Source organism: Schistocerca americana, chromosome 4 (assembly GCF_021461395.2).
Source record: "Schistocerca americana isolate TAMUIC-IGC-003095 chromosome 4, iqSchAmer2.1, whole genome shotgun sequence".
Classification (NCBI taxonomy): Eukaryota; Metazoa; Arthropoda; class Insecta; order Orthoptera; family Acrididae; genus Schistocerca; species Schistocerca americana.
This window is the reverse complement of record NC_060122.1, coordinates 192915216-192940358: the sequence shown is the minus strand read 5'-3', so window position 1 is coordinate 192940358 and position 25143 is coordinate 192915216. Positions and strand designations below refer to the sequence as shown.

At 44.6% G+C, this 25143-nt stretch overlaps 1 protein-coding gene across 1 annotated transcript in view; it reads left to right on the top strand.

Annotated features, from left to right (window-relative positions):
- Positions 1-24869, top strand: part of LOC124613342 (hemicentin-2-like) — a 193317-nt gene extending 168448 nt beyond the window's left edge. Inside the window, exons 13-16 of the mRNA XM_047142039.1 lie at positions 5991-6230; positions 17887-18020; positions 20039-20153; positions 24775-24869. Of these exons, the coding sequence (XP_046997995.1) occupies positions 5991-6230; positions 17887-18020; positions 20039-20153; positions 24775-24869 (584 nt within the window). The remainder of the gene's footprint in view (positions 1-5990; positions 6231-17886; positions 18021-20038; positions 20154-24774) is intronic.
- Positions 24870-25143: the final 274 nt, after the last annotated feature.

The window sequence follows — 25143 nt, the reverse complement described above, 5'->3', positions numbered from 1 at the left end:
TCAGAAGCTGCAGTGTATGGTGTAAACAAATTTCACTTTGAGAATGACTTCGTGTCCGCAGCTCATGGTCTCCCGGCGGAGTCAGGGATTGTCACCTGCCTCGAGATGACTGGGTGTTGTTGTGTCGTCATCATCATCATCATCATCATCATCATCATCATCCCCATTACGGTCGGAGGAAGGTAATGGCAAACCACCTCCACTAGGACCTTGCCTCATTCGGCGGCTGGGGTCTCCCACTTCGTTCTCCTTCGCTCTGTAAAGTAGTATGGGGCTTCATCATCACCATCAATGACTTCGTATGTTTTTCCAAATATCAACCTCCACTCTGTTACCGCAGATTATTTGTCAGCTTTCCCATTTGCACTGATAAAGGAATACAAGCGAGGTGCCTTGTTGCTCGAGTGAAATGCAGTGGATTTCTGATACAGTTCACCAACCTACCGTCCTCTACGTATGTCCAGTGCGCAGAAGACATCAAAATGGGTGAAATGGCCCTAAGTACTATGGGACTTAACATCTCAGGTCATCAGTCCCCTAGGCTTAGAACTATTTAAACCCAGCTAACCTAAGGACAGCACACACAGCCATACCCGACGAAGGATTAGAACCTGAAACGCTAGAGCCACTCGGCCACAACAGCCAGCTCAAAAATACAAGTTGGTCTTACATCCGGTGAATTGAGGCTTTATGAACTGTTACCGAGGTACTAATAGTACTTACATGATTGGATCTTTAATTTTTTTTTTTTTTGGGATTCCGCTTGTGTTTATTCTAGAGGAGCAAGAACTGAGAGTTACGATCTCTAACCACGGACTATTTAACCATTTGCACGTCATTAATGATTTCACAAGTTCGCTGTCGAATCACCAGTAACTGATTACACATTTACTTATTATTTTGATTGTCCGCGAGTGAACATTTATTTATAGAACTGAAATACAACCGATCGCACCAGACAGTGCGTCTGTGCCTCATGACGGTTCGTTCCGGAGTGATTAGGCAGCGCCACACATATCACTTGGACTCGCAGTTCAGGTGGGATCCGAAGATACCAGAAGTACTTCGTCTGTCTTTTCATTTAAGTTTTGCTTATTATTATGACTTCAAAAGAAGTGGGCGATGGCCTGCTATTTAGAGATGCCTACATTTAATGTCGAGAGAATTTAATGCATAGTTTTTTCAATATTTATGATAGAAAACATAGCATTTTGACGCACTACCTCCGAACACAGCAGCCAGTCACAGTGATGGACTGCAATTCGGGGAATCTTTTACACGAAAGGGTTACCAGTCACACTACCTGCTACCTGCACCACACACTACTTATTACGTCATCTGCTTAACGCTTCAATCTCAGCTGCTCTGAGTGGAGAGGAGAGAATCTTGGAGCAAGCTGTGATGGCTGCTGAAGTCAGAAACATTACAAGTCCTGGAAGGCACCGTATGTACCCGAAATGCGATTATTGGAAAGCAGTAAGAAACAGAAATCTACATAGGGAAACAAATCTCTGATACACCTAATCGAGGACACCGTTTTTAGTATGCCATATAGTCTAAATCAGTCAAACTGCTAGTCCGTTCACGACAGTAGAGATTTTTGGAATTTATGCTTTTGACACTAGAGGATCGCATCTGGAAACAGAACTCTGAAAACTGCACATACTTTTTTATCCCGGAAGTTGTTGTGTGCGACCAACTGGACGATATCGCAGTAGCATCATTAGAGACCGAGCCTCGTAAGTTTAAAAATAACTTAAGCTGACAAGAAATGTTAGACAGGAAAATGAAGAATGGACGATAAGGTCGTTAGATACGAAGTTTAAGCTCGGACTGCGGAAGAATAGGGAAGGAAACCAGCTGTGTGGTTTGAAATGAACTATCCACACAAGTTGCCTTTTTGATTCAGTGCCGTCTTACCACTGTGCACTTGTCCCGGCTTTTCTTTACTCTCACACCAAGAGCTAATTTGGAATAAGATAAAAGATATAGCTGTCCTCGATCCACAGTGCTGTGTGGGAGAGAGGGGAAGGGAGATAATGGTGTTCGGCGAGCTTTGCCCGTTCTCTCCGAGCATTGAATTTCCTTATACAGCACGTTGGAAAGGATTTAAAATTAAGGTAGGGCTCGAAGCCTTGTTACAACCTGGAATTTTATACACATAGAAGTCATTCGGTACGCAGTTCAAAAATTTGAGGTTTATTGAACACAAAATGTTTCGGAACTACCAGGTGGTTATAATTAAACTGCAGATATTCACAGAGCTCCACGGGCCTTAACGCTCATATTGCAACGAAAGTGGGTAGATATTCTGATGCGTTAATTCGGGACAGGTTTATGTTGGAAAAAAGTTAGTTCCGGTTTTGGCCATTAGGTGTAAATCTGGCGCCGTGAATACATGAAAGATATTTAATGGTTCAAATGGCTCGGAGCACTATGGGACTCAACTGCCGAGGTCATTAGTCCCCTAGAACTTAGAACTAGTTAAACCTAACTAACCTAAGGACATCACAAACATCCATGCCCGAGGCAGGATTCGAACCTGCGACCGTAGCGGTCTTGCGGTTCCAGACTGCAGCGCCTTTAACCGCACGGCCACTTCGGCCGGCTGAAAGATATTTAGAAGTGTTTCAATATGTAATGGAACAGGAACGGGACGTGGTCAGGAAGGACCAAACAAGTGAGAAAGGTGTAATGTTGATTTCATTATTAACCCAAGTTTACAAAGTTTTTTCACTGTGAGCACCGGTGAGATGCTGCATTCATAAAACGACCTCATCAGTAGCTGATCACAGCAGTTCTGGTGGACTCTGAGCAACTTGTTCCTGTCTACTGGCCTTCAGATCAGGTAGAGACCTAACCTGTCCCTGGCAAACGCTTTATTTTAGATATCCCCAGGACGAAAAGTCACCTGGATTCAAATCAGGTGATTTGCAGGCCATGCTTCTGGAAAACCTCTGGAGATAAACGTTCGTGCAAGGTAACATAAGCAGATCTTTCACTGGGGGAAAAGGAGGAATCACAAGCTGTACAAGGAGGTATCGATATTGTATCTGGGAACCTATGCCATATGCTTGTACATCGTTAACAGTCCGCAGTGGAGCACCGTCTCAAACGCTTTTCGGAAATGTAGGAATATGGAATCTGCCTGTTGCCCTTCATCCATAGCTCGCAGCATATCATGTGAGAAAAGGGCAAGCTGAGTTTCGCACGAACCATCCTTTCTGAAAAGCTGCTTATTCGTGGACCAAGCTTGTCGGTCACAAGGGAATTTGTTACATTCGAACTCAGAATATGTTGAGGAATTCTGCAGTAAACCGATGTTAAGGATATGGGTCTGTAATTTTGCGAATCCTGTCTTTTACATTTATTATATAGAGCTTTCTTCCTGTCGCTTGGGACTTTGCGCTGGGCGAGAGATTCGCAAAAAATGCTAGCTATATGCGTCCAATAGTACGTCAGGAAGCAGCAGGGCCAAACATACACAGCTTGTGTTAACCAATGTTTGCACAATTTAAACATAATGAAACATAAAGTTCACAACCTCACAGGATATCAATAAAAAATGTTTTTAAACCCCTATTAAAATGTGCATAACAAATGCACAAAACATTAAGAAAATATCTGTTGGTGTAAATACTTCATACAATCAAAACTTGCCAAACTCGGAACCCGCAAGACTATCTTGTACAATGACTTGTCTTTTGTAATATAAATTTATACCAAGGTACAACATTAAGGCGTATATAAGCCACACCAATAACAATTACGCAACTTCTAGATGTTCAACGCTCCGTTATAAAGACGCCGGGCACACGAACTTCTGACTAAGGAATAATCCAACCGATGCCAGTACAATTAGGCGCTAATTACATAACAAACAATTAAAAGAAAACAGCGCCTCAGAATCTCAACATTCCCTGAGAACACACGCACCCGAGACCCTTCTTTATAAAAATTAAACTTCACCATTAGCATTGAAAGTACAAATTTGATTCAAAACGCTGATAAGGAAAAACAGAATTAGAAAGACGGAGCCTCCGGCAGTCTGATCAGGCACTAATTACTGAGTGAAACCCAGTTTTACAGGTTTAAATTTATATATCGAGCGAAAGGTGAACCCGCTAAGTCGGCGGAGGAACCACCTACAAAGCTTAACGACCTAACAGAGCCAGGAACAAAGGGAACACCAATACTCAACTTAGGAACGAGATCGAGACAGAAGGCCAGGGACCTGGAGCCCTGTCTAATGAAACACAGTTCCACTGGCAACGGCCAAGCCGTTAAGCCCCGGTACCACGTTCCACCTTACCGGAAGAAATACATTGCCCTCCGCAGAATTGAAACATAAATCAACGACAACGGCAGAGAATGAGATTTTCACTCTGCAGCGGTGTGTGCGCCGTTATGAAACATCCTAGCGGATTAAAACTGTGTGTCGGATCGAGACTCGAACTCGGGACCTTTGCCTTTCGCGGGCAAGTGCTCTACCAACTGAGCTACCGAAGCACGACTCACGACCTGTCCTCACAGTTTCAATTCTGCCAGTACCTCGTCTCCCACCTTCCAAACTTCACAGAAGCTCTTTTGCGAACCTTGCTGAACTAGCACTCCTGGAAGAAAGGATATTGTGGAAACATGGCTTAGCTATAACCTGGGGAATGTTTCCAGAATGAGATTTTCGCTCTGCAGCGGAGCATGCGCCGTTATGAAACGCCCTGGCAGATTGAAACAGCACTCTTGCAATTGCACATTCACGTTGCACAGAAGAATAAAAAATATCAAAACAGGAAGGGCCGCCCAGAAATAATATTTTTTAAACTCAACACTTATGAATTCTTCTAGACACTAAAATACATGCATAAGTAAGATTGTTCCTTGAAGGGTAATGACAGCAGTGGTGCATTACTTTAAATAGGCAGGAACCCACCCGAACTACACTTTCACAGAACCTGATGTAGTTTTACGAGACAACATCGTCCTTCGTTAAGGTGCAAATTTTGGTACTTAATGACAAAGATTACAATAATTTTAGATACACCATTACTCAATAATAAGGAGCTCACCGCGTTTCGTTACATATAGCTGCAGATCCTTCCTCAAGTGGTGAAACTAAGATGGACACCCCAAGCCCCATTATCATGGCTCGTGAACATAACCTCGCCATATCAGACTTGTCACTGAAGACAACATAAGTTAACCATTAATAAATATATATAAGCACACAACTGCACCCATTTACATTGAACACACCATATGCCAAGGCGAACGGTTAATGCCAAGCGACGCTCCGGCAAGTTTTTCTTCTCAAAATGCGCTGCGTGGTGCGGAATTCAAATATCACGCCTCGTGCCGGAACCCGAAACCTCTCCGCCGTCTCCGGCCGCAGCACTCCAGCAATACCACGTGCAATGAGCCAACCTCCCGACCGTGCAGTAAACCACAACCGACAGCCCGCGCTGTGAGAGCTGCTACCTCGAACCGCAGACTTAAATAGCCGAAATCGCGATGAAGAACTGACTCGCAGCCGGCCAAAGCGAAATAGATGCAAAGATGACAGCACTACAAGAAAGGGTTACTGGCGCCAGCCGCGCGGCGTATCGGTAAGTAAGGGTCTTGAGTTTGGTTGTGACCTCCATTGAGGGAAGTATTGGCGTAAGACCTCTAGATCAGAAGCTAGGGTGACTTCATTTGTTTCAAAGGTTTTGAGTTGAGTAGCTACTGCTCAGTCGTTCGTATAGCCAAACCTTCTCCGACTGTGATGGGGAACAAGAGAGGAGCAAGTAGTGCAATGCTACGAAGGAAGAAGCGAGCTTGAGTTGGACAATGCCATTGAGTGGTCAGGCATCACAGTCGTATATCTCCCACAACTCTCACATCAATTTAATGCGCTCACACACTCTCTGAAGTTACGTTTGGTGCTTTCCTATAATATAGCACGGTGTGCGGGGGTCATGTAGTGAAGTGCTGGTGGTTTCTGCCGTTGACAGGGGAGCTGCGCCAGTTGGAGCTGTGGCAGCTGGTGACCGTGCTGGCGGCGGCAGTGGCGCTCCTGGTGGGCACGGCCGCAACCATCGTGGTGCGCCGGCACCGCAGGCACCAGCAGAGCCAGCGCCGAGACAACGCCAGCCACAAGCCGGCCTCCGTCTTTGTGCGCGACCCCGAGGACCCCGACGTGGTTCCCCAGAGGACGCCGGCCACTTCCAAGGGCTCACCCACCGTGCCCACCTGTGAGTACCTTCCATTTTGGATGACGGTGATTCAAGCTCCTGCCTTGCCATCCAGACTTTGTTTTCTATTGTTTACCTCCTTCTACTAGACGCTTTTTTAGGGTTCTATAACCGTCTGTGAAACGAAACTCTTTTAGGATCAGTATGTCATCGGTCTTTCAGTTTGTTAAGGCCCACTGATGAAGATGAAGATGATGATGTTTGGTTTGTGGGGCGCTCAACTGTGCCGTCATCAGAGCCTGTACAAAGTACCAGGTTATACTCAGCCCAATTTTTTGTAACAAGTCCAATATAGCCACTACCACGAATGAAAATGATATGATGAGGACAACACAATCACCCAGTCCCCAAGAAGAGAAAATCCCCAGCCCGGCCAGGAATCGAACCCAGGACCCCATGATTCAGAGGCAGCAACGCTATCCACTAGACCACGAGCTACGGACATTAAGACCCCTTTTTCTCAGGAATAGGTAGAAGTACCAAGTTAAAATTAAGATCACGTGCATAGGACTACGTTCCTTGGCGGCCTGAATAAGCTAAGCATCTAATTCAACGCAATCAAAAGATTTTCCCATTTAAGTCACATATTTCGACACTTGCAACCCGCTCATCAGACCTTATATGATAGTTCCCATTCACCTACAGTCTTGAAATTTGACAAGAAGCATTGTGCCACAGTATATGTAAAGGAAAAAAAATCCCAAAATTGTAAATTTTTAATTATTTCACATAAAAATAATCTCTTTTGCTATAGAATTTTATTCTGTCTGCCTGTCCACCTGACTCAGGGATGAGTACAGGTATCAAGTTGATATCTATATCAGGTACTAAGGTCTACGACCACTTGATAGCATAAAATATTTAAGCTTTTAACTCAGTGCAATCGAAAGACACGGACATTTATGTCATATTTTGATACTCCCAAAGTAACTGCTCATATGTCATATTTTGATACTCCCAAACTAACTGCTCAAACCGTGTTAGGTGCTTCCTCTTGACCTAGAATTAGAAATTGGACAAGAAGAGATGTTTTATAGTACACCTAACGGAAAAAATCCAAAAATTGTTCTAATTTTCTCACTTTTTTCCGTCATTCCGTTTGGTCATCTATATAGGTTTGGAAAGCTGGCTAAAACTGGAAATAAGTTCAGCTAAATTTTTTACAAAGGACCTAACTTTGTTCAGAAAGTATTGATTAAATACTTTTTTTGGAGGAGTGTTTATTGCTATCAGAAGTAGTTTACCATGTAGTGAAATTGAAGTAGATATTTTCTGTGAATTTGTAAAGGTTGAGTTTGAACTTAACAACTGTAATAACTTAATAATTGGTTCTTTTTCCGACCCCTCGACTCAGATGATACAGTTGCTGAACAACTCAAGGGAAACTTCAGTCTCATTTCTAATAGGCACCCCAATGACATAAATAGCTGGTGGTGAATTCCATCCACCCTCGATGTGTTGGCGAAAATATATGTTTACAGCCGGTGATAGGCATAAAACGTCATCCGAAGTCGTGATGAATGCTTTCTCGGAACATTGTTTTGACCTTTTAGTTCAGGAGCCCACTCGAAATGTAAATGATTGCAATAACTCACTTGATCTCTTACCAACAAATAATCCTGAACAAATTGGGAGCATCCTGACGGACACAGAGATTAGTGACCACAAGTTTGCTGCAGCGACATTTAGATCCACCTGGCCGCTGCAGTGGCCGAGCGGTTCTAGGCGCTTCAGTCTGGAACCGCGCGAACGTTACCGTCGCAGGTTCCAATACTGCCTCGGGGACGGATGTGTGTGATGTCCTTAGGTTAGTTAGGTTTAAGTAGTTCTAAGTTCTAGGGGACTGATGACCTCAGATGTGAAGTCCCATAGTGCTCGGAACCATTTAAACCATTTGAATCAGGTCCACGAAAAATAAAAGCGAAATACATACATAAAAATTCGCTTGACGCATTTCCTAAGAGACAGTCTCCACTACTTCCAATCTGTCTATGTAACTGCAGGCCAGATGCGGCTTAAATTCTAGAAATTGTATAGACGGAAATTGAGAGATATGTACCATATAAATTAATGAAAGATGGTACTGATCCCCTTGGTACACAAAACAGATGAGAATACTGTTGCAGAATCGACGAAAGAAAGCTTACATAAGTTGAGAGATTCTTTGCCGCAAGGCTGCGAAACTTTTACAGAAACTCGAAATTTAGCGCGAACTTCAATGCGAGATGTTTTTACTAGTTTCTACAACAAAACTATGTCTGGAAATCTGGAACAAAACCCAAAGAGATGCTGGTTATAGGTAAATCACACCAGCGGCAGGGCGCAATCAATACCTTCACTGTGCGATAACAATGGCGACGTTACTGGTGACAGTGTCACTAAAGCAGAGTTATTAAACAGGTTTTCCGAAATTTCTTAGCCGAAGGAGATGAAGTAAATACCCTAGAATTCGAATCAAGAACAACTAAAATCCGAATAACTGAGGACCAGATATCCTTGGTGTACCGAAGCAGCTTAAATCACTGAACAAACGCAAGTCCTGCGGTCCACACTGTAGATCAGTTAGGTTGCTTCAAATGGCTCTGAGCACTATGGGACTCAACTGCTGAGGTCATTAGTCCCCTAGAACTTAGAACTAGTTAAACCTAACTAACCTAAGGACATCACAAACATCCATGCCCGAGGCAGGATTCGAACCTGCGACCGTAGCGGCCTTGCGGCTCCAGACTGCAGCGCCTTTAACCGCACGGCCACTTCGGCCGGCAGATCAGTTAGGTTCCTGATACAATATTTCGAAATTTAGCAATCGTATACAACCAATCGCTCGTCGAAAGATCCGTACCTAAAGAATGGAAAGTTACACAAGTCACACCATTACCCAAGAAAGTAAACTGGAGCAATCCACTGAATTACAGACCAATATCTTTAACTTCGACTTGCAGTAGAATTTTGAAGCATATACCGTGTTAGAACATTATGTATTATCGCCAAGAAAACGATTTAACGACAAACAGCCAACACGGATTCAGAAAACGTTTTTGTAAAGCACAACTAGCTCCTTATTCTCACGACGTAATGAATGCTATAGACAGGGGATGTCTAACTGATTGTATACTTTTAGATTTCCAAACGGCTTTTCATATCGTTTCTCACAAGCGACTTCAAATCATATTGTTCGCATTTGGATTACTGTCTCACCTGGGTGACTTGATTCGTGATTTTCTCTCAAAAAGGTCACTATTCGACGGAAAGTCATAGAGTAAAATATAAGCGCCATCCGGCGTTCCACAAGGAAGTGTCGTACGCCATCTGCTGTTCTGCTCTACATAAACAATGTAGGCGAAAAATCTGAGCAGCCGTCTTAGATTGTTAGCAGATGACGCTGTCATTTACCGTCTAGTAAAGACATCAGATGGTAAAAAACAATCGCAAAACGATTTAGATAAGATATCTCTATGGCGCGAAAAGTGGCAGCAGACTGTAAATAATAAAAAAGTATGAAGTCATCCAAACGAACAATAAAACGAATTCGCTAATTTTCGCTTAATCGATAAATCCTATAAATCTAACATCTGTAAATTGAGAGAAATAGGAATTACAATTACGAATAATTTAACCTAAAAGAATCTCATAGCGTTATGAGGAAAACAAACCAAACGCTGTGGAGCACTTAGTTAATGCAACAGGTCTACCAAAGATAGCTTACACTACGCTTTTCCGCCCTGTTCTAGAGTGTCGCTGTGCGGTGTGGGATCCACATCAGATTAAACTGACGGAGGATATCAGAAAAGTTGAAATAAGGGCAGTTCATTTTGTATTATCTGGAAATAGGTGAGAGAATGCCACGCGGATTGGGGTTTCAGTCATTTAAAACAACGGCGCATTCCGTTGCGGCAGGATCTTCTCCTGAAACTCTTAATCATCAACTTTCTCCTTAGTGTGTGAGAACATTTTGTTGGCACTCACGTAGAAAAGGAGGAATGATCATCATATTAAAGTAAGAGCAATCAGAGCTCACACGGAAAGATTTAAGCATTCGTTTACCCGTGCGTTTTCCGACAGTGGAATGGTAGAGAAACAGCTTCAAGGTGGTTCGATGAACCCTCTGCCAGGCCCTTTATTGTGAACTGCAGAGTAATCACGTAGACATAGGCGTAGATGGTGATCACTGAACATCTGACGTTGCTCACCTTACACTGTGTGCTTTACAAAGCCTGTTGACAACATTAAAATCTAATAACACTAGTACACTCTGATGGTCGTTCTACCTGTCACAGTGAGCGGCAACTCTTAATTATTTATCGTACACGCTGATGGTATGTACGCGTTTGATACTACACTGACGTCCGACCGTGTTCTCTGAGTGATTTACTGTTATATCAGCCAGTGTACAGGGATATGTTTTATGAACAACAGTTAAATAAAGAAAGTCACCTATGTTACAATGCCATTGCTGCTGAAGTAAACACAACAAAAAATGGCGCGAGTCCTCGTGCCAGTATTAGCTCCTCCTGTCTATACCATTCGCGAAATGGACGATGCAAAAGAGCCTGTCCGTATGCCTCCGCATGCGCTTTAATGTCACTCTTTCTCATAATTGTTATGTGAAATATACGATGACGGAGGAAGAATTTTCTTCACTTACCTGTTTTCTGAACCTAGCCAACGGAGTTTCGAAAACGAATACATTGCCCTCCTTGCACTGGTTATACCACCATAAGGGATACACCTTCATGTTAATATATGTGTTACCAGACCTACTCGATAGCAACTCCAGAATGCTGGAACAGTATAACTGGTACCAGTAATAATAGTGTCTTGCAAGCAATTTCCTTTACAGATGCGCTGTTCTTTCCCAGAACAAATCGAACAAGTTTAAGTGTTCTACATTGCTTCGCTAATGCTGACTTTACGCAATTGTCCTATGTCACATCGATTCCATATATTACCAAAAAATCTTAATAATGTGTCATGATTTAGATTTTCATCATTAATTCTACACACATCAAAAAAGTTTTGCATCACTCTAGTTCCCAGAACTCCTGTAGATACACGTTGACTTTGGATGTTGTATCATAGAAAAAATGGTTCAAATGGCTCTGAGCACTATGGGACTTAACTTCTGAGGTCATCAGTCCCCTAGAACTTAGAACTACTTAAAACTAACTAACCTAAGGACATCACACACATCGATACCCGAGGCAGGATTCGAACCAGCGACCGTAGGGGTCGTGCGTTTCCAGGCTGAAGCGCCAAGAACCGCTCGGCCACTTCGGCCGGCTGTATCATAGACACAGTCCCTTTGACAGTTCAGAGATGTTACTGAACCCGCCCAGAGATGTAAACAACCATGCATGAGTAGCGCCTATTAGACGGAGGGGGTCCAACAGCCGATCAGCTCCAGTCATTCCACCAGGAAGGACGTACACGGCTTGTGTTGTCTGTAGCTCAACCGTGCCTAGACGTTCAATACAGCGGTTCGATCGCGTCCGCATAGTTACTTTGTGACAGGAAGATCTCTCAACTAGGGAGGTGTCCAGGCTCTCGGAGTGAAACAAACCAATGTTGTTCGGACACGGAGGAAATACAGAGAGACAGGAACTGCCGACGACATGCCTCGCTCAGGCCACCCAAGGGCTACTACTGCAGTGGATGACCGCTACCTGTGGGTTATGGCTCGGAGTGACCCTGAAAGCAACGCCACCATTTTGAATAATGCTTTTCGTGCAGCCACAGGACGTCGTGTTACGACTCAAACTGTGCACAATAGGCTGCATGATGTGCAGTTTCACTCCCGACGATGGCGACGTCCTTCTTAGCCAACCACGACACCATGCAGCGTGGTGCAGATGGGCCCAGCAACGTACCGAATGGACTGCTCAGGATCGGCATCACGTTCACATCACCGATGAGTCTCGCATATGCCTTCAACCAGACAATGATCGTAGACGTGTTTTGAATCAACCCTGTCAGCCTGAACGCCTTAGACACACTGTCCAGCGAGTTCCTGATGTTTTCGGGTGCATTATGTGGGGCCGACGTACACTGCTGGTGGCCATGGAAGGCGCTTTAACGGCTGTACGATACGTGAATGCCCTCCTGCGACCGATACTGCAACCATATCGGCAACATATTGGTGAGGTAATCGTCTTCGTGGACGACAGTTCGCGTCCCCATCGTGCACATCCTGTGAATGACTTCCTTCAGGATAGCAACACTGCTCGACTAGAGTGGCCAGCCTGTTCTTCAGACATGAACCGTATCGAACATGCCTGGGATGGATTGAAAAGGGCTGTTTATGGACGACGTGACCCACCAACCACTCAGAGGGAGTGGAACAAAATGGACCAACAGTGCCTTGATGAACCTGTGGGTAGTATGCCACGACAAATACAGGCATGCATGAATGCAAGATGCTGTGCTACTGGGTATTAGAGGTACCGGAGTGTACAGCAATCCAGGCAATCACCTCTGAAGGTCTCGCTGTATGGTAGTACAACATCCAATGTGTGGTTTTCATGAGCAATAAAAAGGGAGAAAATGATGTTTATGTTGATCTCTGTTCCAATTTTCGGTACAGGTTCCGGAGCTCTCGCAACCGAGGTGATGCAAAACTTTTTTTGATGTGTGTATAATTGAATACTATCGTTATTATTTCTTTGTTAAGGCATTACTTCGCATTTGTTGGTTTCGAAAATACACCTGTAGAATGGGAAAATTCATCAGCCCTAAGTAAATAACTCGAAATATCCTAACAATCGATTATTGGCACCGTAGGTTTTACTTTGTAACAATCACTAATGTACATTTTTAAAATTTTCGACCCTTGTGCTGAAACAGTGAGGCCGAGGAATGGAGGAATGGAACAGCGGCACCCTCGGGTCTCCTGCAACGCCCTGCCATCTAGCGGCTGCCTCTCGAACCTGTTGCGCTCCGTTTCTTGTCTCGTAAATCTGAGATGAGTTTCACTCGTAAGATGCAACCAATACGAGTAACCATTATTGATTCCTAAAATTTAGATGTTGTTTTAGAGCAATATAGCATGTGTCAGATGACTTTTACGTGATGTATGAGAGAGTAACGAAGATAATGACAGCTGGCAAGCTTACCATCTGCCAAAAAAAAAAGCTACGCACAGAAGAAGGTGCAGTTTTTCCTCTTGAAGACGAGAGATGAAAAGACAAGAAACAGCACTGTATCCATATAGCTTTGCGCATTTGAAAACAGCATTCAATTCGGGCCATTTCCAGAGATTTTACCGCTCCGCGCGGAATTTTCAAGCCTCCCCCTCATCCTCTCCCCCCCCCCCCCCCCCACCATCACCCCCACCACAGTTGCATTTTCAGACGTAGTGATTCTTTTTCACAATGTCATTCATCCATGACGTCTTATTTTCGCGTATCACACTTACTGGTACGTGTTTTTGACGTGAATACTGCTGTAGGTATTAAAACAGAAGTGCAACTTTTCGTTTTGGGTTATATGTCCAAAACTAATTATGCAACCAAAATTAACTTATGACACCCACAGAGTACATAATTAATTTCTGTCCATTTTTTTTCTCGTTCCCTGAACAAAGGGGAGCGTCCGATGTGAGTCCTGTAGCAACCAGCGCAGCTGAATACTACGTTGTCGACGGCATCGGCGTCACTTCTGCGTACAAACTGGAAGGTCATAGGACAGCGACTCCCTTACATGCAAATGCCTTATTTATTGAAAGTGAGTGTATAAATCGCCAGTGCCTATTTCGTGCGTCTGTAGTACACAAAAAAAAACAGACATGGTCGAATATCGAGAAGGTCTGCTACCCGACGTGCTATTACCATGATTTATAGCTAAAACAAGCGATCTCGAAAGCATCTATTGCGAAAAGTAACGTTTTATGCTAAATTAAGTTTTTGGAACGCACACTGTGTTAAATCCGACAAAACTGGATAAACAGTTCGTGAAATGCATTTTAGTTGTTTCAGCTACAAAATGCGGTTGTTGCAGAGGTATTTTGGAAATTCTAGAATTATCAGCCGTCATTTCTCTACGGCTTGGCGCTGAAGATCAGCTGATCTTAATCCACATGGCTTCTGGCTGCTTCTTTGAAATATGTTGTGTGGAATGCTACAATTACGAACGTAGATGAGCTGAAGGCATGCATTGCGCAACAACTTCTGTGCGTGTCTATGCGGTTTTTCGGCCCCAGGCCTGTTTCCCATGCGATATGGTTTGACTCTGTCGTGGTGTAATTCATGCACTGATCTTGTCATATCAGTTAACTTTTCATGTATTTCCGAAAACGAAAATCCTGTGTTAGGGGAGAGAGAGAGAGAGAAAGAGAAAGAGAGAGAGAGAGAGAGAAAATCTTCGTCCGCTTCCACTTCTTTCATAAATAATCGTCGGCCTGTTTGCACAATTATTTTTGAAGTTCAGAACCATTTCATACGCCAACGGTCTTCTTCCTTCTTAACTTGAAATGAGATGATGTTGCCCTCGCCGTTTCTGTTTTTCACATAGCTTACGTGGTTTTACCGAGTACCCACATCACAGCATTTTTTTATCGTCTGTGGGTAGATCCCCGAGTCAGACCAGAGGAGAACGTCAGTGTTGTAACTAGTTACCGAGCTCCTTGTACACTCGGCTACGGAGGCAGAAATATACACATGTCTCAATGGAAAATAATGAAGGGAGCGTCAGTTTCCTACACCTTCATCTGTATACGTACATACTCCTCACGCCATCGTACGGAACATATCTGAGGGTACGACGTACCACTACTTGTCATCTCCTTTCCTGTTCCACTCGCAGGTAGCGTTCCTGCTTCCCACACCCGGGTTCCCGGGTTCGATTCCCGGCGGGGTCAGGGATTTTCTCTGCCTCGTGATGACTGGGTGTTGTGTGATGTCCTTAGGTTAGTTAGGTTTAATAGTTCTAAGTTCTAGGGGACTGATGACCATAGATGTTAAGTCCCATAGTGCTCAGAGCCATTTGAACCATTTGTTCCACTCGCAAATGGAGCGAGCCAAAAACGGCTATCTAAACCCCACCGTATGAGCCCTAATTTCTCATATCTTATCTTAATGGTTATTACTCGAAATGTACAGCGGGAGCAGTAGAATAGTTTGGCAGTCGGCCTCAAATGCCGGTTCCCTAAATCTGCGCAACAATACCTTGAGGAAAGAGCATCGTCTTCCTTCGAGGGATTCCAATTTGAGCTGATAAAGCACCTCCGTAATACTCGAGTGCTGATCGAAGAGACCGGGAACAAACATAGCAGCCATTCTCTCAATTGCTTAAATTTGTCTTTCCTTAATCCGACCTGTTGGGGATCCACAACACTCTAACGGTATTCAAGGATAGGTAGCACCAGCGTTCGGTAAGCCGACTCATTCATGGACGAGGTACACTTTCCCAAAATTCTTTCAATAAACGAAGTCGAGCATTGCCTTCTCTAATACCACACTGATGTCATTCTATTTCATATCGCTTTGCATCGTTAGACCTACATGCACTACTGACCATTAAAATTGCTGCACCACGAAGATGACGTACTACAGACGCGAAATTTAACCGACAGGAAGAAGATGCTGTGATATACAAGTGATTAGCTTTTCGGAGCATTCACACAAGGTTGGCGCCGGTGGCGACACCTAGAACGTGCTGACATGAGGAAAGTTTCCAACCGATTTCTCATATGCAAACAGCAGTTGACAGGCGTTGCCTGGTGCAACGTCGTCGTGATGCCTCAAGTAAGAAGGAGAAATGCGTACCATCACGTTTCCGACTTTGATAAAGGTCGGATTGTACCCCATCGCGATTGCGGTTTATCGTATCCCGACATTGCTGCTCGCGCTGGTCGAGATCCAATGACTGCTAGCAGAATATGGAATCGGTGGGTTCAGGATGGTAATACGAAACGCCGTGCTGGATACCAGCGGCCTCGTATCACTAGCTGTCGAGAAGACAGGCAACTTATCCTCATGGCTGTAACAGATCGTGCAGCCACGTCTCGATCCCTGAGTCAACAGATGGGGACGTTTGCAAGACAACAACCATCTCCACGAACAGTTCGACTACGTTTGCAGCAGCATGGACTCTCAGCTCGAAGCCGGCCGCGGTGGCCGTGCGGTTCTGGCTCTGCAGTCTGGAACCGCGGGACTGCTACGGTCGCAGGTTCGAATCCTGCCTCGGGCATGGTTGTGTGTGATGTCCTTAGGTTAGTTAGGTTTAAGTAGTTCTAAGTTCTAGGGGACTGATGACCTAAGATGTTAAGTCCCACAGTGCTCAGAGCCATTTTCTCAGCTCGGAGGCCATGGCTGCGGTTACCCTTGACGCTGCATCACAGACAGGAACGCCTGCGATGGTGTGCTGAACAACGAACCTTAGTACACGAATGGCAAAACGACATTTTTTCGGATGAATCCAGGTTCTGTTTACAGCATCGTGATGGTCGCATCCGTGTTTGGCGACATCGCCGTGAGCGTACATTGGAAGCGTGTATTCGTCATCAGCATAGTGGCGTGTCATCCGGCGTGATGGTATAGGGTGCCATTGGTTACACGTCTCGGTCACCTCGTGTTCGCTTTGACGGCATTTTGAACAGTGGACGTTACATTTCAAATGTGTTACGACCCGTGGCTCTACCCTTCATTCGATCCCACGAAACCCTAAATTTCAGCAGGATAATGCTCGACCGCATGTTGCAGGTCCTGTACGGGCCTTTCTGGATACAGAAAATGTTCGACTGCTGCCCTGGCCAGCACATTCTGCAGATCACTCACCAATTGAAAATGTCTGGTCAATGGTGGCCGAGCAACTGGTTCGTCACAATACGCCAGTCACTACTCTTGATGAACTTTGGTATCTTGTTGAAACTGCATGGGCAGCTATACCTTTACATGCCGTCCAAGCTGTGTTTGACTCAATGCCCAGGAGCATCAAGGCCGTTATTACGGCCAGAGGTGGTTGTTCTGGGTACTGATTTCTCAGGATCTATGCACCCAAATTGCTTGGAGATGTAATCACATGCCAGTTCTAGTATAATATACTTGTCCAATGAATAGCTGTTTATCATCTGCATTTCTTCTTGGTGTAGCAATTTTAATGGCCAGCAGTGTATTTAATCATTGTGTGAAGCTGCACCCTACTAATGCTGTATTCGGACGCCATAGGACTGTTTATCCTACTCATTTTTCTTCATTTATAGCAAGCTGTCATTCATCACACCAAACACAAAGTTTATGTAAGTCATCTTGTATATTCCGAAAGTCGCTCATCGGCGACACCTTCTCGTACACCACAGCGCCATTAGCAAACAGCCGTAAACTGCTGCTCACTCCGTCCGTCAAGTCATTTACGTGTACAGAGAGTAACTGGCCGTAAACACTGCAATCTGAGCACCACCCAACCACAATACACTTTGCATGCCGCGGTCGTTATCAGAAAGACGCGGTGACTTTGTAGTAAACAAAAACCATATCAAGTTTTTAGATTGTCCTGTGCACTGTGGAACACCGAATAGCTACAAGAACTAGTCTGGTCATTAGAACACTGTGATGGGCTTCAAGTGTCAAATACCGAAGCACCCTCAATCCCAGGTGCAATAATATTGTGGTCAACTGACAGGCGCCACATGGAGTTCAGATGTGAGACTGTGTTGTGTTGACAGGGTCGGACTGCCAATCGAGCCAGGAAGACGGCCTGAGCGAGCAGGAGGCGGAGGGGGCGCTGTGCTGCGACAAGCTAATGCAGACCATCGACGAGTGCGCGCTGCCCGAGCCGCGCTTCCCGCCGCACAGATGGGTAGGTAAATGGACTTTCACATAACACTCACTTCTCACGCTGATGGAGTTACTCTCCGAAATTCTGAGGAAGCACGGATATGGTACAGTGAGTGAAAGGTTACCTATGAGTGCCGTTTAACAAGTGATACAACACTTTTTTTTCATGAAAGCAGATCGGTTTTACTCAGCATTCCAATGTACCATATTATGCTCCACTCACTTGGCACCATCTCTGTTCCCTGTGACTCCTTTACGCCATTTTTCTGGGGGGGGGGGGGGGTTGGTTGGTTGGTTTGGGGAAGGAGACCAGACAGCGTGGTCATCGGTCTCATCGGATTAGGGAAGGATTGGGAAGGAAGTCGGCCGTGCCCTTTCAGAGGAGGCTCTGTGCCCACAACGTACCACCCTATTGATCGACATCGGAACCAACGTGTTGCTGCATTAGTAACATCCCCATCATCCACGCACTGCTTGTTGCAGAGTGCATCTTTCTTTGCTTCAAACAAAGTCGGAAGGTTCGAAGTCGGAGCTGTAGGACGGATGAGAAAGAACAGTCCAGTGAAGTTTTTTCAGCTCCACTCACGTGTGCATATCTGTGTGAGGTGTTGCGTTGTAATGGCGATAGAGATGTTCGTTTACATCTCTTTGGCGACGAACACGCTGAGGTCGATTCTTCAGTTTCCTGATGATAGTACAAGACACTTCATTGCACCACGAGGGATGGCATCAAACAGAATAACCCCTTCAGAATCCCACAAGGCTGTCGCCAGGATTTTATTGGTTACCTGTGCGGCTTTAAACTTCTTCTTCGGAGGAGAGGTGTCACATCACTCCATGGATTGCCGTTTTATTTCCGGTTGGAAGTGATGAAACCATGTTTCGTGGGATGTGACGATATTCGACAAAAAATTGTCGCGATCCGCCATCAGCCTCGTAACGCGGCAGCAATTATGCGCAGATGGTTGTTTGGCACTCTTTTGCGAGCGGTCTGCTTAACCATTACGCTATCCGTGCACGTCACCCGCACCGACCCAAACTTCCATATGTCGCACTGTTTACATGCCAGTACCATAGCCCCTTACGTTCATTGGTGGTGGTAAGTTCCTATTGGACCAAACTGCTGAGGTCCTCGGTCCTAGGCTTAAACGATGCTTAATCTAACTTACGCTAAGGACAATACACACACCCATGCCCGAGGGAGGACTCGAATCTCTGACGGGGCGAGCCTCGCGAACCTTTGCAAGCCTCCGTATACATCGCATCTACTCCGCGCGGTCCCTACATTCATTACTAAATGTACGATCTATACGGGCAACGGCCTTGCCGCAGTGGATACACCGGTTCCCGTGAGATCATCGAAGTTAAGCGCGGTGGGACGTGGTCGGCACTTGGACGGGTGACCATACAGGCCGCCGTGCGCTGTTGCCATTTTTCTGGGTGCACTCAACCTCGTGATGCCAGTTGAGGAGCTACTCGACCGAATAGTAGCGGTTTCGGTCAAGAATACCGTCTTAAGGACCGGGAGAGCGGCGTGCTGCCCCACGCCCCTCCTATCTGCATCCTCGGTGAGGATGACACGGCGGTCGGATGGTCCCGGTTGGCCACTCGTGGCCTGAAGACGGAGTGCCGATGCGACACTCTATTCCCACATCAGTATCGGGATATAGACGTTGTGTCATACGGAAGCTTGGGTCAATGCGTGAGGTGTGCACGGGTAGCGTATTGATTTAGCAACTCCTCGCGATAAGTGGGAAACCCGGATCCGTGTCCTGGTCTGTGAAAAATTTTAGAATGTCACCAGCGGTAGCAAATAGTTCATTTAAGCAGCACTTTTTTCCAGAATGCTTCATTTTTATTAAATCTGCATACAAGAATTATGAAATTTGCACATTGTGAGTAGAAATAATTTCAGAAAGGTGGTTTTGGAAGGTAGGTTGGGGGTTAATGGTGGGCAGCTTTGGCAGTTGGGCCAGGGTCTCAGAATCACGTTGTTAGGAAGTCAGGCGGCTGTGTCACGTAGGCTGGGTATGTCCACAGGTGCCGCGGGAGACGGTGACGTACGCGCAGCTGCAGCTGACGCCGACGCCGACGGTGCGCAGGCTGCACACCATTCCGGAAGTGGTGCAGTACGCGCACATACAGAGACGCAGCGGCGCGGAGCCGGCCGCAGCCACAGCCGCCAGTGCTGCCAACACCGCAGAGTGCGCGGTGTGATGGGGCCGGCCGCAACAGCCGGAGGCTGCGTGCGCAGTGGGCAGCTGCACTGCGACACCGACAAGTGCCGCGTTCTCCACCTCAGTCTGTCGTTTGTTGTAACATTTGTAATACTGCTTGTCATTGGACAAATTTCGCAGTTCACTGACGACATTTTAATACACAATCCACGCGAATGGAGTTTGCCTTAAATTACTACCGTGTAAGCAGACAAGTTAATTTGTAAATGCATCGTAACACATCTATTAGTCAATTCATGCACCCAGCGCCTGCCAATCTCGTAAGTCTAACTATACTCTGCCAAGCCAGAGTAAAAACTTTTTTTTAATTGGTTAGAAAATATGTGTAATCTGTGGCCTTACTAGCAGTGTCCTATCAATAGAGCCCTCGTGTCGAAGAAATGTGAAAATTTAAGAACGTGGGCTTTCTCGGTGAAAATACGTTTCAACGCGCTTCGGGCGAACTGTGTTGTACAGTTTCTGGACGCAAATGCGCATACAAAATGCTTATTGATGTGACTACGAAGTAACTGTATATTTCTTCTATGTCATCAAAATACATAATATTAACGCCAAAGTAAAGGTTTCTAATTGTGGGTCTTCCACACTTATTTTCGAATGTATATTTCCATAACCTCTATATGTATATGTACTTCATGTGAAATACTACTGCAGTGTTTTGTGTTTATATTTTAAAAATGTTATTTTATGTAGCGAGTGTTGTACTGACATTGTATCATGTGGTGAATGAAGTGAAACTGTTCTTTTTCACGCGATTTGAGTGAAACAAATAGTGTGTGTTTCTATCGCTGTTTTTTGTAATATACGCTTAATGTGTATGTGATTGCCTTGTTATGTGTGTGTAACATATTGTTCTATAGTGATTGTTTAACAACAAAAACGGAAAAGCTGTAAGTGCTTTCTCATTATGGAACTTTAAATTATCGTGAAAAAGTATTACATATTCGTTACAGATACAAAAAAGTTCAGGTAATAAAGGATTTTTTGTGGACTGGCATGACAGCAAGACATGCATCACAAGATAAATAGCAATTGATAATGGCGTCTTGCTAGGTCGTAGCAAATGACGTAGCTGAACGCTATGCTAACCATAGTCTCGGCAAATGAGAGCGTATTTTGTCAGTGAACCATCGCTAGCAAAGTCGGTTGTACAACTGGGGCGAGTGCTAGGACGTCTCTCTAGACCTGCCGTGTGGCGGCGCTCGGTCTGCAATCACTGATAGTGGCGACACGCGGGTCCGACGTATACTACCGGACCGCGGCCGATTTAAAGGCTACCACCTAGCAAGTGTGGTGTCTGGCGGTGACACCACAGGATTCCATACGTGTACTGGAATGTGAAGCTAGATGGCGGTTCTCTAAAATCATGGGGTTAACAGCAAAGCTTTTCGTCTATCTTAGCCGAGGCAGCTGTGAATGTCTTGTAATATATGTTAAATGTGATTATGTGCAGTCGTATGCACCGTTACGGGAGAATGAATAACCAGGAGTTCTCCCTTCACCAATGTGACATGTGATGGATTCCCATAGCCTATCAGGCTTCCGTTATGTGTTACTTTTTGAGACACCAAAGAAATGCTCTATATTACTGGATGCAATATAGGTGTGTGTGTTTTCCGTACATTATAACTATTAAATACATATTTTTCCCAAGTAGACAGATCTGAAGTTGGAATACCAATGAATATTTGGAACTACTTAAACGTTTTTATAGCGCATCTGTATTTGTTATAAACCAGTAACTTGTATGTCAAAATTTGCTATAATCTTTTGGCTGGTGAATTCTTCTCGGGAAATGAGACAAAGAATATGACCGTTTCGCATAAAAGTAAGATTTTCAATCGTTCATTTTTCCTCATCCTATCTCTCGAATCTCTAAATGCCTGGAGATCCGGAGCATTAAACAATTGCTTTCGAAAGTGGTTCCTGCACTAATGATCACTTCATTATCTAACAATGGGATTCGTATCGATAGTTCACGACATGCTGGTTCCTCAAGCCAACTGTTTTCCACATAAAGCTAAGTTCTTTCATTTAAGTATCGTTTAATGCAGTACACAACTTATTTTGCCTAAACGGAAGTAAGTACAACTCTATATTGCATTATACAGTTCTTAACCTATAATAAATCTGTTAATCACTGACTTCACAAAATAAAACCTAAATTCCATCATTCGCTCCCAAAGTATTCTGCCTGTCTTATCACAGCACTCAGATCATAAGGAGTGAATCAATTCTAAAGGTCAGTCTCTGAAGCAACGGGCCGATGCGATGGCCAGCATTTGAAACATCCAATGTTCGGTTACAGGCTAGTATCCTGAACACTCTCAGTTTCAAAGCTCGCCACACGATGTAACTGTTTCTGTCTATAGCAATGGATTATGCTGTGTCGTTCTCTGTGTAGTAACCTTTCGCCTATACACGACGCTTGGTCACCCTTAACCAATTGTGACATGTGGACTATGTTGCATACTGTAGCCAATTGTTAGAAGCTCTAAGCTAATAACTCGTCCACGTTTCGGTCCCATAGAATTTCTTAAAGTTATAATACACAATTACACAGTAATCTTTTTTAGAAATTTTTTTCTTGGTATTTGCAGTCTGAATCTTAGATATCCCCTTGTTCGCTCATCACTAGTTATCTGGCTGCCTAAATAGCAAAACTCATCTACCATTTTCGGTGTCTCATTTCGTAGTCTAATTCCCTCAGCCTCGACAGGTATATCCAATTATCCTTGTTTCACTTACATTGATTTTCATCTTATGTTCAGTTTTCAAGACACTATCCATTCCATTCAACTGATCTTTTAAATCCTTAGCTGTCTCTGACAGAATTACAACGTTATTGGCAAACTGCAATGTTTTTATTTCTTCTCCCTGGACTTGATTTCCCTTTCCAAATTTCTCCTTTATTTCCTTTAGTACTTTGCTGATGGATTAACATTGGGAATAGGCTATAACACTCTCACTCCCTTCTCGATAACACCTTCCCTTTTAGGTTCTTTGATAAGGTTTCTGTACAAGTTGTGAAAAAACTTTCGGACCACGTATTTTATCCCTAATACCTATAAAATTTTAAAATGTGTAATCCAGTCCAGTCAAAATGTGTGCCAAATGCTTTATCTAAATCTCTTTCTCTAAACGCATATTGGTGTTACGTCACCCTATCTGCTAAGATGTAGGTCAGTCAGTACTGCCTCTTGCGTTCATACACCTTTCCAGAACCCAATGTAGTCTTCCACAAGGTCGGCCTCTACCTATTCTTCCATTTTTCTTCCACGTTTTCTCTTAATTATCATACAGGCGGCGTTTGCCTTTCCCTAGTTATGCATGTGCCCAGAACCTGTCAATCTCATTTTAGGCGCCTATACTCCATTTCTCTGTTTCATTTGGAAAATTTTAATTTTTTTTTCCTTTTGTCAGTTAAACTGAATATCTCTTGAGATATGGGGTGATTTCTACTAGGCCTCGCTCTTCTACCCCTTTGATCGTCTTTTGGCTTCCTTATCTCTCAAAGCGACTCATTCGTCACCTATTATATTTCTTTCTGCTGTTTCAGCCCAACGTTTCCAAACAATACCTCTGAAGTTCTCAACATATTATGATGCTTTCAATTTATCCAGGTCCCATCTCCTTTTGTCTACATTTCTGCAATTTCTTCAGTTTTAGCCTGCATCTCTCAACTAATAAATTACGATCAGAGTCCACAGTTGCACCTGGAAATGTATAAGATCTTGCCACGAAATCTGTCTCTTACTATTATGTAATCAATCTGAAACCATCCAGAGTCCAACGGTCTGTTCCACAGACACAACTTCCTTCGCGATTCCTAAAGCAAGTATTAGTAGTGATTAAATTATGCTGTGTCAAAATTCTACCAGGAGCCTACCACTTTCACTTCTTTCACTAATATACCTGGTTAGTCTGATATGGTGGGACTGGCTCGAATCACGGATGTAGGTATGTGGACCGGCCGCAGTGGCCGAGCGGTTCTAGGCACTACAGTCTGGAACCACACGACCGCTACGGGCGCAGGTTCGAATCCTGCCTCGGGCATGGGTGTGTGTGTGATGTCCTTATGTTAGTTCAGTTTAAGTAGTCTTACGTTCTAGGGGACTGATGGCCTCAGAAGTTAAGTCCCATAATGCTCAGAGCCATTTGAGTCATTTGTAGATATGTGGTTATTGGCCCAGATAAAGCATCCAGAACCACCTCTGAAAATCGTCTTCGTAGCGTCTCGTGGAGTGTAGGAATGGGACACATCAGTGATTATAAACATCTCAAACTGCCCTTCTCCCCTACCATTATGGTTCTTTTCAAGTGGAGTATATTATTTGATCTATGCGAACAAAGACAAAACCACATCGTGTAGCTTACGGTCATCCCTACCACGCTGTCGAGAATATAGGGAAGAGATCACGGATTTCCCCGAAAATACGGGCACTGCGGACTAGGAAAACTGAAAAATAAAAGGAATGACTCACTTCTCAACTTGGTGAGCGTAGAGTGTTTTGCAGTTAAGGATGTTACACTTTCTAGCGGACTACCGACTGGTGGCTAATGGTGTCCTAGATGTAGATGAGAGGGCGTACCGATACAGCACCACCGACAAGAGAGCATGCGGCTTCCGCTGAAGCTCTAGCACACAACCGTACCTCCCGTAGTGAGGCTGCTTTAGACACCAGCTGGGCGAAACACCAACCCAGGTGGGATACGCAGTGCGGCGAAGCGAAATGCGTTAATAGGGGTCGAGCTGCTCTCGCTAGCTGGATACCACAGCAGCAATTCCAGGTGTAACTCTGCCGTCCCCTCCCACACCGCAATGCAACACAGAGGTGCGAGGGAGCACGGCCCTGGATGCGCATACCTCGACATGCACATACATACGTTTCAGTCTGCGGAAGCGGC